The 13,281-nt window shown below is 46.5% G+C and overlaps 1 protein-coding gene across 4 annotated transcripts in view; it reads left to right on the top strand.

Moving 5' to 3' along the window:
• Positions 1–13,281, top strand: part of Ttc7b (tetratricopeptide repeat domain 7B) — a 213,800-nt gene that overhangs the window by 77,432 nt on the left and 123,087 nt on the right. For all 4 annotated transcript variants that reach the window (XM_048362268.1, XM_048362269.1, XM_048362270.1 and 1 more), the window contains exons 7-8: positions 2,294–2,466; positions 9,465–9,528. In XM_048362268.1, coding sequence (XP_048218225.1) covers positions 2,294–2,466; positions 9,465–9,528 — 237 coding nt within the window. The remainder of the gene's footprint in view (positions 1–2,293; positions 2,467–9,464; positions 9,529–13,281) is intronic.

The following is a 13,281-nucleotide window of genomic DNA, read 5'->3' as shown; positions in this document are numbered from 1 at the left end:
TTTCAGATCCATGTATTTTAACCTTTCAACTTGTCTGAGGTAGGATTCTGAAAATTACTGCTTTTCTGAGAAGGCGAAGGAAGATACGTCTATAGAATGAGTGAGGAGGGGCTGAGTATTTGCTTGCCTACGCAAGGCCTAAACATATATTTGCAGATTCTTTTGTCTTCAATAATGCTAGAAATTAAAATGCTAGAAATGAAAATCCTATCAATAACCACATTATTCTCTTTAGATTGGCTGATAATTGTGAATTTGTGATTGTCTTATGAGATGGTAAAGTTGTTTCGTAAACTCAATTAGTTGTGAGGCCATAGAAAAAGATTTTAAAAACATATGCGCAGCAATTCTGCTGCCAGGTATAAGTACCAAAGAATCGAAGACAGGTGTTCACACACTAAATGGTACATGAATGTTTGCAACACCACAAAAGAAGGAGCACCCCAAATGTGTCTGAACTGAAGAATGTGTACACCAAGTGTGGTGGGTCCATGAAACAGAATGTCGTTCAGCCATCAAGAAGGGTGAGACACTGACTCCTACATGGCAGGGATGAGCCTTGCTAACACTGCACTGAGCAAAGAGGCCAGTCACAAAAAGCCATAATTCTGCCTCTGTGGAATGTTCTAAATGAGCAGATGCACAGAGGCAGAGGCGTATGAGTTGTTCTCAAGTCCTGGGAGGAAGGGAAAATGAGAAGTGGTTGCTCAAAGGGTGTACGGTTTCCTTTTGGGGTGATGAAAATGTTCTGGAACTGGATAGGGCAGTGGTTGCACAACATTATGAGTGAACTAAATGCCATTTGACTGTACACTTTAAGGTGGTCTCATAGTGGACAAGCAGAAAATAATAGTAATAGAAGAAAGAGGAGGAGAAGGAGGAGGAGAAAATTATTTTATCCTGTTACCCTCCCAATGTAGCAGTATATCCAGGAAATGAAGAAGTTCCTTGTTCATTTTCTTCCCCCTTCTTTAACATTTATTTCTCTACTGTACTGAGTGAAGGGTACTCCTGGCAGTCGAAATTTCCAACAGAAATCATTAGCTTATATGGCTGCACTGAGATCGGAATGAAACTATAATGGAAGGTTTAAGAAAACAGCTCAGGAACTGTTTAGGTTCTGAAAATTGTGTTCTTATGAGATCTTTACAGATGGCTCAGCTGGGGATGATCAGAGTGCATTTAATTTCACATTTTTATAGACATTGAAAGGCAGCAGGTCCTACATGGGAATAATCGGGAAAATTTGCCTTTACTCAGTGGTTATCAGAAGCCACCAAGCTAGTGATTTGCTTGCATTTAAGTTTCCTTGGAGAGCTTTAAGAGATTTCACATGGATGAAAGCTTAGCAAATTTCTCTTCTGGAACATATATATTCAGAAAGGCTCAGTCTCAGGGAAGAACATTCTTTGTATCTTCAGAGAATTCAAGCCTCTCACAGAAAACTTGTGGGTTGAAGATCTGTTGGACCAGCTCTGGCTGGTCAAGAAAGACCTGAACCACGCCAGGTGCAGGCCTTTTGTTTTCCTCGGGATTTGTTTCAGGTTCTTCTTTGTCCCTCGAAATTATGAACAGAATACTTGCTAGTATATATCCTCTCTCTCCCCCTGTATCACTGCCGTTGTGAGACAGAAGGCTTGGGAAAGCTTGTTAATTAACAGGTAGTCACTTAGGAGGAAAAGACCTAGTTTTGTCCTTGGGTCTTTATGGCCATCTTGGAACAAGCCATAGCACCCCCCCCCCCCACTTTGTCTTCTCTGAGAACAGGCACTCGGTGCTGTGGGAACCCACCCTTGGCACTGCTTGGGATGGGGAGGGTGTTCCAAAGCCCTGCGGTGGGCATCATGGCCAGGGAGGAGATCTTTTTCAGGGATGGCACCAACTAAGTCAGTACTGGCCCTCTGCCAGGCTTGAGCTTCAGCAGGCATCTGTTGCAAGGTGGTGAAAACACCAGCGGTTCGCCTGTTATTTCTAAGAGCCGTGGAAAAGGAAGGGCTCAGCCACGCGTCCAGTTCTCTCGGGTGTGAGGCACATTCAGTGCTCCAGGTATAGCAGAGACAAGGCAGCATAGAAGTATTGGAGCCTCATTTAAAAAGTGGCTCTTTAAGGGTTCAAATATCTTGGCCTATTGCCTTATCTTTGCTCTCTTGTCTGGCATAATTTTCATCATGGAAGTACACGTTTTGAATGGTGAGTCTTAGAAGAGCGTCTCATACAAGTAATGGCTTAAGTATCTGGGGAATGAATGCTATAAATCAGATTCACGCTACACCTTTGCTCCTGTGTGTTTCAGACAATAGCCAGGCAGTTGGCAGAGATCTTGTTGCGAGGTATGTGTGAGCAGAGCTACTGGAACCCCCTGGAGGACCCCCCCTGCCAGTCACCCCTGGACGACCCACTCCGGAAAGGAGCAAACACCAAAACCTACACGCTGCCTCGCCGAGCCCGAGTCTACTCAGGAGAGAAGTATGCAAGTTCTTGTTCTCAGTGGGCCAAGGTGGGAAGAAAAGGAGGAGAACTCCGGGGCAGTTTTCCTCCCTGAAAGAACATCAGACGGACAGGTCGCTTGCACCCCATCGCTGTCCTTACGCCAGCATCTGTCCTGTGGGGTGCTGTGGGCTGAAGCTGCTCCCTCTCAGGGCCGCCCCCGGCGCAGCGATCACTGCAGGTCTTTGGGGTTCTTAGAGCTTTTCTCGGAACCTCGTCACCGCACAGCAGTGAGAGAGCTATTGTGGACCAAAGCTCACATTTTTCTTTTCTTCAGGAATTCTTTGATTTTTTTTTTGAGTCATTGTCATTTGAACTAAATATAAGGACAATTAAATAATTTTCCAGCTTTTGAAAGCTGATGTCTCTTTAGAACTCCATTTTGTAAGTTTCGAATGTGGGGCTTGATCACCCGAGAGGAAAATGGTCTGGGGAGCCACCGTCTCCTCAGGGGCAGGAGGACAGAGGAGAGAGACAGGAGGAGGGCTGAGAGACAGGGCCCTCGTTCTCTCTCCCTCCTGGGAGCCTATCAGTCCTCTGCGGGGACAAGCTGGGTGCTCCTCCCACCTCTGCTCGGGAGTGGACATGGATGGAGGCCCTCTTTGGCCGTCTCCGATGGGAAGGAGGCTGAGGCCGCAGAGAACAGGGGCTGACTCAGTTCCGCCGAGGTGTGCCTGCTGAGCGCTCGGCATTTCTCAGGCCTCTGTCTCTTCATCTTCTTGAAGTTGACCTGTGGCACCGCCCCCCCCCCCCCCCCCCCGGCCCACCTTCTTGGTCTGCTTGTGCTTCCAGATGGATCCAGAGAAGGAAGCAGATTCCTAGCTTTCTCCTGGGCTCATTTTAATTTCATTTTCCTCCCCTTTTCCCCTAGCCTTGCTCAACCAGGAGTTCACTTCATTGACAGTCTGTGCTTACTTCTCAGTCTTTATCAAAGTCATAAAACATCTGTTCCAACACTTCTCCAACCCTCACTGGAAAAGTGCTGATCCCACATGATGAGCTTGTTAGAAGCAGATTTGAGATTCAGATTGGAAGTGATGTTTATGTCTTCCAAACAGACCTTAGATTTATTTCCTGCTTTAAATGCCAAATCTGTGAAGGAATCTGGTCTACATCTTCCCGACAAAGTATGACACCTGTTTGGAGTTCTGTCCTAACATGGCTCGACCTCAGAGCCAGAAGCTCTCACACTGCTGGCCCCCTCTGGGTACCAGCCGGACCTTGGCCCTTGCATGATATCCCTGACCTCATTCGCTTTCCACCCAGGAGGAGAACTCCAGAGCAAAACACAGATCAAGAAAACACAACCTCTAAGACAACATTCCTATACCAGGACTCATTTCTAAGTGTGCAACCCAGTGGCAGAGATCTCGTTGTGGGCTTTATGTGAGCAGAGCTACTAGAACCCCCTGTAGTTGTAAATCGATCACCATAATCAACCTTATGGCATTTTTATTACTCTCAAAATATACCCATGCTTCTTGGCTGTCACCTCCCACCCTTCTTTCTCAGCCCCTTGAAATTCCACGAGTCCTAAGATCAGCTTTCCCTATGCTAGGAAAAACAGAATTTTAATAAGAATTGCTGTGAATTTGTATAGTAGTACTGTCATCTTATCAGTATTGTATCTTCTTATTCACAAGTAGGAAATGTCTTTTCATCTACTTCTGTTTTCTTTAATTTTTCCAACAATGACTTACACAGTTCTCAGAACAGAAGGATTATGCTTATTTTGTTAAAGTTATTCCTAAATTTTTGTGTATGTGTGCAGGTTTTTGTTTGTTCATTTGTTGTGGTGCCTGGAATGGAACTCAGGGCCTCATGCATGCTAGACAAATGAAAGCTTTAGCACTGAGCTACATCCCAAACCACACAGTTCTTTGTGATGCTACAGCAAATGGAATTGTTTTCATTTTTAAACTGTTCATCCCAAGTATATGGAAAAACAGTTGGTTCTGAATGCTGCTGTGTACAGAATAGTAATGTATACAGAAACCTTGCTAAATTGATTAGGTCTTACACTGTTTTGATTTCTTAGTACTTTCTGTATAATATATTGTCATCTGTAGACAGAGAGTTTTACATCTTCATTTCAAAGCTGGTGCTTTTTATTTCATTTTCCTCCCTAGTGACCTGGCTAGAACTCCAGCACAGTAACAGAACATCATTTCTTTTAATGCTGTCCTTTGGAGGAGGAAAGTATCCTATCTCTCACAGTTATTCATGGTCTTTGCTGTGTATTTTTTAAGTGCTGTTCATTAGGCTGAGAATGGTCCCTCCTAATCCTACTTCATTGAGTATTTTGTTGTTGTTGTTTTGTTTTGGCTTTTTTTTTTCTTTGCCAGTCCTGGGGCTTGAACTCAGTACCTGGACTCAAGGCTAGCACTCTACCACTTGAGCCCCAGTGCCACTTTCGGCCTTTTCTATTTATGTGGTACTGAGGAATTGAACCTAGGGCTTCATTGCTGCTAGGCAAGCACTCTACTACTAAACCACATTTCTAGCCCAAGTAATTTTTTTTTAATAAGGAATAGATATTGAATTTTGTCAGCTGATCATTCAGCAGTATGACTGAAAGGACATTACCATCATCTCATCTGGAATCCGGAGATAAGGTTCAGACTTCATTTGGCCGATAGTTCCTTACTCTCCCCTTGTGCTTAGTCTCTTATGGGAAGTTGAAGTAAAGTTTTGGTAGCATGGAACCTTCTAGCTTCAGACAACTACAAGGATGTTGAGAACGCTGGTCACAATGTGAAGCAGCTGGACGGCCAGCTCTGCCAGGAGCTCTAGCCTGCCCCTGCGTACTACAGACACTCACTCTCTGCCAGATGGCTTGAACTTTGAAGGAAAATAAGATGATGAATCTCTTTCCTGGATGGAAAGAGGGGAGGGGCCCTCTGTCACAGATCTCCTTCTTTCCTTTATTCTTTCTGTGAAGAATTTCTTCTGCTTTGGTTGACTTACTTTTAGAGTAAACTTTTTACTGGCACATAGAAAATGTGGGGAAAACAAACAAATGAAAAATGAAATGAGTATACCAGTCTGGAAGCAGACATTGCCAGAGCCCTAGAAACTGCCTTTTAACCCCTGAAAATGACTATCTCTAAGGGGAGCCCTGTCCTGACTTCTAGCATAGTAATTAATTTCCTTTAAAAAAATTATGTAAGTTGGGTGTGGTAGTCCACACCTATAGTCTCAGCACTCGGGAGACTGGGATGGGAAGACCACCTGAAGCCCATGAGTTTGAGACTAGTTTGGAAAATGTAGCAAGACCCCATCTTGAAACAATCAAATAAGTCACAGTTGCATTATCTTTAATGCTGTGAAATTAAAAAAAAATCACATAATGTATACTTACATTTAACTTCTTTTATCTAGGATTATGTTAGAAAGATTCACCCCTGTTTTTGTGTAGCAGTAGTTTGTTTTCCGTGTGTTTATGATTCTGTCATATGGCCATTTCCAGTACATTGCATCACAAGTTTCCACTTGTGATGACCAGGGAAGTTATTTCCCATCCATCTGGGTCTATAGTTATAGTGCTGCTATGAGCATTCTTATGCATGTTTCTTGTGTATAAATGTGTATATTTCAGTCAGGTGTATTTTTCCTTTCATTATATGCTTCCTCATTAAAAATCATTTTATGTGGCTTAGATGATTAAATACAGATTAGACCAGATAATTAGCACAGCAAACCAGGAAATTAGAAACCACTAGTGGGCCATACATAGATGTTGAGGTTTGCTGAATGAGCACCAATGTGAACAGGTACTGAGCGGAGCTCCCTGGCAGGCACAGAGAAAGGTGATCATTATTTGGAGCTCAGAATGGGTCTGAACATCCTAGAATCCATGCTGAGGATTTTGGTAAGGATGAAAGACTGCTTAAGGTGGAGAGACAGGGGGCGGGGCGGGGGGATGTTGTGGGGCTAGGACAACTCCTTGGTGGCAGAATTGATTGGTCTCCTCTTCTCTAGTGAGCCTGACCCACCTTTGGGTCATTGGGCAGATCCGACAAGATCACTGGGGCCAGAGGAACCTGGCATGGGCATGTACCCACCTCTTCCACAGAGTGAAGCTCTATAGGCCTGGGGTGACCTAGGGGAACCCCTCTTTCTTAGTCATGAGGGGCTGTTGACCCATGTGAGTTGAAGTGAGGCCTAGCTAATCCTCAGTTGGACCGGCTAATCCCTAATGATGGAGGCACTCTCATGTATAATTTAAATTCCTCCCTTGGTGCCCTCCCCTCTGCTTATAAATATGGGGCCGGTGTTTGATAGACTGCGGAGGCCACGGCTTCAGCCCTTTTGGGCCTGGAGTCCTTGGCTCTTACCTGGCTGGCTTCTCTAGTGGCATCCCAGGCAGGCACAGAACTAGGAGAGGGTCTCCCCCAGACCATGGGGTTTGATCGGCACATACAAATCCACTTCCCAGGGCAACCAAGCTCCAGGCCTCTCCTGTACCCACAGAGTCCCTCTGACTCCCCCACGCGCGGCCTACCTCTAGATACCTCTGCAGTCAGATCAGGTTGGCTTGATTTCTTTGCTGTGATTGTTTCTCTCCAGTGGAGTGGCTTTTTGTTGTTGTTGTTAGTTTTTTTGGGGGGGTTGTTTTGTTTTGTTTTAGTTTTACTCGTCTGGGAACATCCATGAGAAAGATTATTTGGTGCCCTAGCAGGACACGATTGCTACTTCCACGGGAAGCACCTCCCCGTGTCCTTAGCATCTTTACACAGGAGGATTTCATGAGCTGGCAAGTTGATCCAAAGCAAGAAAAGAAGCATTGGGCCTCCCAGTCACCCCTGGAGTGGGGCTGAGCTGGCCACCCTTCACTCCTAGTCCAGCGGCACCCCACATTGACCACCCCCCTGCCATCCTTGCCCACTGGCCTCCTGCCTGCTAGTCCCTCCTGTCCCCCATGCTGCCCATCATGTCCTTTGGTTGAGTGCTCCGTTTTCCCACTCTCCGAAGCCGGGGCTAGGCCCTCTAAAGTCTCCCTCCCCCAAGGCCCCAACAGTTGTGAACATCTTTGCTCTATACTTGCATGAGCAAGGACAAAAGAAGAAATGACCTGAAGTAGGTTTCCAGAATTCATTAATTATTGAGAAAGAACAGTGTGTGGGTTTTCAGGCATGTCTTGTACAACCCCCTCTTTCTTCTCTTTCCTTCCTACCAGCCCTAGAGTATCACAGCCCTCCCCCCCACCCCCCCCACCCCCGTCCCCTCCCGGCCTGTCCATCCCCTGCCACAGCAGGGAGGGCCCAGGAAGTGACATTAGGCGCAGTTAATGCGTTGCTTGTTAGCAACTCTGGTAAAAATAACACAACCTAGCATTTAAGCAGGCTGCATGGCTCAAATGGAATCTGGAGATTATCCATGGATAGAATTGGCTAGTGTTATGTCATAATTAGCACGAGCGCTCTCTCGCTCTCTCTCGCTCTCTCTCTCTCTGTCTCTGTCTCTCTCTGTCATTAGTCTGAATAATGCAGGACTAGCTAGCCATGACAAAATGGTTAAAGTTACTGCGTTATTTATGAGATCCCCATTGCATGTAAGCAGAGCCAGGATATCAGGAAATAATACTGGGGTGTATACAGAGTGGGATATGGAGAAGGGGGCCCTCTTAACTTGAAGCCCTTAGATTCTGTGTTTGAATTTGAGGGGAAGAAGTGTTCCATCCTCTGCTGACCCCCAAAGGAAGTGACTGTAAGCCCCAGTATCCTGCCCGCCCCCCAGGTCGGCCTTGTCCCTGCAGCCCTCAGTGGCGAGGGGCATCAGAGTCATCTCCAGATGGCTCTTCTGCCTGTGACAAGTCAGAGTCGTCATGGGAGGACTGAGCACTGGGCTTTTCCTCCCACTCCTTCAGTGGCCTATGATGCAGTATAAACATGGCCAGCACTTCACAGAGAACAAGTATTTATAACTACTTGGTAAACATGGGGGTTTGTGGTGGGTTTGGCTTTTTGTGGGTTATTTTTTTCTTTTGCCTTTTTTTGGGGGGGGGGAAGGAAATCTCTTCAATTAAATGATTGTAATGTTATTTCTAGGAAGGTGTAAATTTAGCCTTTATTTAGTCATCTTCAAAACAGGCAGGAGTTTTTAAATTTTTAAAAAGTTTATTTTTATTTATTTCAAACTCTTTGAATTCTCTGGAGAAAAAAAAAATTTGAATTTGGCCCAAATGGTGATAAGATTCACAGTTCTATTCAAAGGATTCTAGAGCTTTAGAACAGGAAGAAAGGGGAGGGAAAGCTGCACGTCTTTAAAAGTACTCACAGTACAAAGAGTGGGACACGGAGGGGTACACGCTGGGGCTGGGCTTGGGCTTTTATTGTTTTATAATCCTCAGCAGAATTGTGCTTAAAAGCTTTTTCTTTTAATCCAAGAATTTAGAGTTCAGCCAGATTCCATAAAATAGATTAACAAGATGGCGCCTGCACGGTGGTCTGTAATAAAATGCGTGTTTAAGTTAGGTAGCTCACAAAACACTTACAGAATTAGAGAAATTATACTAACTAGAACTGCTTTCAGTCTCTTCCTTCCTCTAAATGACAATGTAAGACAAGGCCAGGTGGCAGGTGACAGGTAAGGGGCCATGTAGTGAAACGCTGCAGTTTCTGACTTCATCACCCTGGGTAGGAGCAAAAGCTCCAGTATCTCCACACGTGATCTCCTTCTATCTGTGGAAGGTTCTGCCTCTGTAATAGGTACCTATGTTATTTGGGCTTTTAACTTGTTGTTTTTACAGTTTTACCTCACCCTTCTGCTTGCCATTAAAATGTGTGTGTCTAAAATGTATTAATTCCACAGATTAGCATAGCAAACTAATTCAAGTGTCCAAATTAGACCGTATTTTTTTTTCCATGGGTGCTCTATAAAAATCGAGATGCTTTTAGCATCCCATTCTGCTTGTGGTTGTATGTTTTGTGTTATTTTGAAATTGCTGTATATCAAAGTGAGTTTTCTTTATGCAGCATTTTTTGTCCTCAAGAAAACACTGAAGAAGCTCTGTTGCTGCTGCTGATTAGCGAATCGATGGTGAGTGGACTGTGTTTCCTCGTTCTGTCTCCTTTCCCCGTGCCATACCCTCAGAATGGTGACTTTTTTTGGTCTGGAGAAAATACTTCCCGGACTCTTAGACATTCACACAGTGAGACCAAAGGAGGACACGCTTAGAAGAGGATAACAGAGGCTCAATAGCTATGTGCATATGAGCATATAAAATAGGACTTATCAAAATGAACTCCAGAAATGAAAATGAGGGGTTTTGTTTGCTTGCCTTTTCTCTCCTTTGTTGCTGATTTTGTTTTCTTTTGTCTTGTGTTCAGAAGGCTGTTTGGGGGGAAGCGGGGAGCACACAAACAGTGGGAATACAGGGTGAACAAAGGTGGCCGTGCTTCTCGCTGGACACTGTGGAACATGAACTGTAGAACTTGTGGTAGGGGGAGGGACAGAGGGAGAAGCTTCGAGAGAGCGAGGGCAGGGGTGACACTGTGCAAAGGAGATGTGCTCAGTACCTGACTCCTGTGACCAACTGTAAGGTCCCTGTACATCTCCTTTACAATAACAATTTAAAAAACAATAGAACATACTGGAAGGGCAACTTGGGTGTGAGGGAGGGCGGTGATAGTTTAGGATGCGTCTTAATTCTTGAATTGTGAGTGATGTCACTTCGTTTCCTGCAGCTTCTCCCTCTTTTGCAACTGGCAGGTATACTGGTGTGCGTGTGTGTGTGTGTGTGTGTGCGTGTGCGTGTGCATGTGTGTGTGTGTGTGTGTGTGTGTAAACTGCTGCTCATGGCCCCTTGAGGGGGAGAGAGCAGCCCTGGGGCGACCTTTACACACCTTCCAGCCCGCCCTGGAGGGGACAGGGGTTGGGATAAATCACTGGTTGGGTACATGAACTCTGGTTTCTGTGACAGGAGCCTGATGAAACACCCTGGTCCTGTCGCCTCTCCACTCACCACCTGTTCCCAAGCCCCACGTAGTCCAGGCCATGTGAGCTGCCACCCACTGCCCGGCTCTGCTGTTGAGAGGGAGCCTCAGCCAAACCTTTGGCCCATGTCTCAGGGTTTGGCCGGGATATTGAGTTTGAGTTCTAAAATGGAATCGTTCATTATTTATGGAGCTACTCCTCATAGCCCTAAGCAGGCCCTGGCTTGAAGCCTTGGGGATGTGGTGACGTCCTAAGTGTTACCTCCGTGAGCTGAGCTCTAGAGCAGAATAGCAGGCTCTTGGAGCTTGACAGGCCGTCCATTCACCTCCTGGTGATAGATGAGGACCCGAGGCCCAGAGCAGGCAAAATGCACACGAGGTGCAGTGGTCTGCTGGTCTCCCTGCTAGATCACGCTGCTCCCTCCTCAGACTCCCATGCCCTGGGCTGCAAGGGGAGAGAAAGCACTCCTACAGGGAGGTGCTCCCTCCCCCCACCCCTGCTGCTCCATCTGAGGCCAACCTCGAGTCAGGACGAGCTACTGTCTTACCTCCAATTCAAACGTGGGCTTAAAGCAAAATGAAAAAACCCAACATTGGGGCTTTGCTCAGTCTACGAAATGGCCCAGAGGTGTTTACCAGAGCTGGGCTGCTTGAGTTACCATTGCGTTTCATTTGGGCCCCCTTGACGTCATTGGGCTCGTTTCCTGTCCAGGATGCGGGCTGCCCCTTGACTCAGCTTTCCTCCACCGTCAGCTGGGAACCCAGGGCAGTGGCATTTGTATTCTCTGCTCTGCCCTGGCACCAGCGGGGAAGGCACAGGGTGGCATCTGGATGCTGGGGCGGCACGGGGTGGTAACTCAGTCACTGTTTTTCAAGTGAACGAGTGTCACCTGCTTTGCCACCAGGATGACGATGGAGAGTCCCACGCGTGTTGGCCACCTGGCCACGGTTCCTTTGTCCCACCGTGGACTCTTCACAACTCGCACAGTTACTTTTACAGCTCTGAAAGCGTGGTGACATGTAGTACAGGTTACAGGGACAATTCTGATTGAAAATATTGTGTTCCACAGCCAGAGCCCGTGTGCTAGCCTGGAGTTGTTGAAAGCTGCTGTTCCAGTGTGGATCTTGTGATGGTGCCTCCCACCCTCCCGCTCCTCCCCACAAGTGACAGAAAATGAGTAATGCTCAAAGTTGACATCACTTTGAGACAGTCACTTTGGGCTGGAACAATCTGTCCGGGGGCTGGGGAAAGCCAGAGAGGGTCTGGAAATATGGAGGACCGGCTTTCCAACCCGGGCGACCCTGTTCCCCCTGGGCGTTGTCCCTATGAGCCTTGTTCTCTTCCTGCCCTGGGACTTCTTGATTCTCACTTTTTCGGTAGAAGGTAGATCTGTGCTCCATTTCAGAACCAACATGAGGATTGCCGTGTTTTTTAGAGATCTGAGAAAATTATATTCTTTAGCAGTTCTGACTTTAACTTAGAAGCATGCATTTAACCACCTACGGGAAATCAGTTGGAAGTGAACTGCTTTCTCACTGCATAGCAAATTCGTTTTCTGCTGGACAGAGAGATTATCAGACTGTATTTGTACAACTACCACGGAGACAGTATTCAAGGAGGCTTAGTACTTGTGGATCTGCTTCATGTTGTAGATTATACTATTGGTTTGTTGATGGGACTAAATTTTGAACTCAGGGCTTTACCTTTGCTAGGCAGGGACTCAACCGCTTGAGCCATGGCTCCAGTCCTTTCGCTTTAGCTATTTTTCCAGATATGTTTTTGCCTGAGTTCAGCAGATGAGGATCCTCTGTGGCATCAGACATAGCTGGACCCACAGGTGAATGAGTCCCCCTTCATCCAGCTTATTGTAATCTTGTTAATGTCTTTGCCCAGATTGGCCTCAAACTGTGATTCTCCAAATCTTTGCCTCCAAGATGAGATTATAGAGCGGTACCACCATACCCAGCGAGGTTGTACCTTTATAAAAAGATACAAATATTTTCTTGGTGGGAAAAAGAAGATACACTAGGTAGACTTGCAAATCTCTCCTGAGGAGTGTTCATTTGTTTTGCTCCCTTTCAGGCATTGGGCTGGGTATGAAACACATATAACAAATAAGTAAAGGGAGGCTGTTCACACAGGCCCTCCTCCTTCAGAGAGCCTTTTGTTGGGCTCCAAAGACACTGCGTGGAGAAAAACTTCGAATGAAATCTTCAAAAGCAGGTTTGTTTCCATAAGAGGTGACTCACTTTGTAGGAAGTGGCCTGTCTTGTGTATTCTCGTTGACTTTGACATTTAAGAGCCAGGCGTTTTTAAAGTGAGTAAGTTCTGCTGGGTGGCGAGAAGTAAGCGCCCTGGACGCGCACAGAAAGAAGGCTTTTTGCCTCATTAGCCGGGGGGGGGGGGGGACGGTATGTGCCTGGCCTTTCTGAATGTCAGGCAGGAAGAAATACCAGCCTGGAGGCAAGTGACCCCCAAATCTCAGGTGCCACTGTCACAGACAAGCCCGTGGGGCTCAGACAGATGGACAGGAGCCTTCTCCTAATGAGCTGGGTGCGCGGGGGAAGCGAGGCAGGCAAGATCCCAGGGAAAATGAGTTGGCTGTTGAGTTTCTAGCACATGAGGTCTATCTGGAGGAGTCTGGGGCAAAATTAAACTTCAGCAGCGATGAAAGCACGTTGCTGTGAAGAGCATTTGATGTCTGGGAGGAAGAGATCAGTCCGCCTTGCCTTGCCCGGTGGATTTCCGTGCTCAGGCAGTGGCTTTGAGGCCTCCGTGGCCGTGTGGTGGACAGTGCGCACGGCTCTCTCTCGTCTTCCCTCCTGCATCTGTGTTGTGATTGGCCTGTGAGGTCTG

This window comes from Perognathus longimembris, chromosome 14 (genome assembly GCF_023159225.1).
Source record: "Perognathus longimembris pacificus isolate PPM17 chromosome 14, ASM2315922v1, whole genome shotgun sequence".
Classification (NCBI taxonomy): Eukaryota; Metazoa; Chordata; class Mammalia; order Rodentia; family Heteromyidae; genus Perognathus; species Perognathus longimembris.
This window is presented reverse-complemented; position numbering and strand designations above follow the sequence as displayed.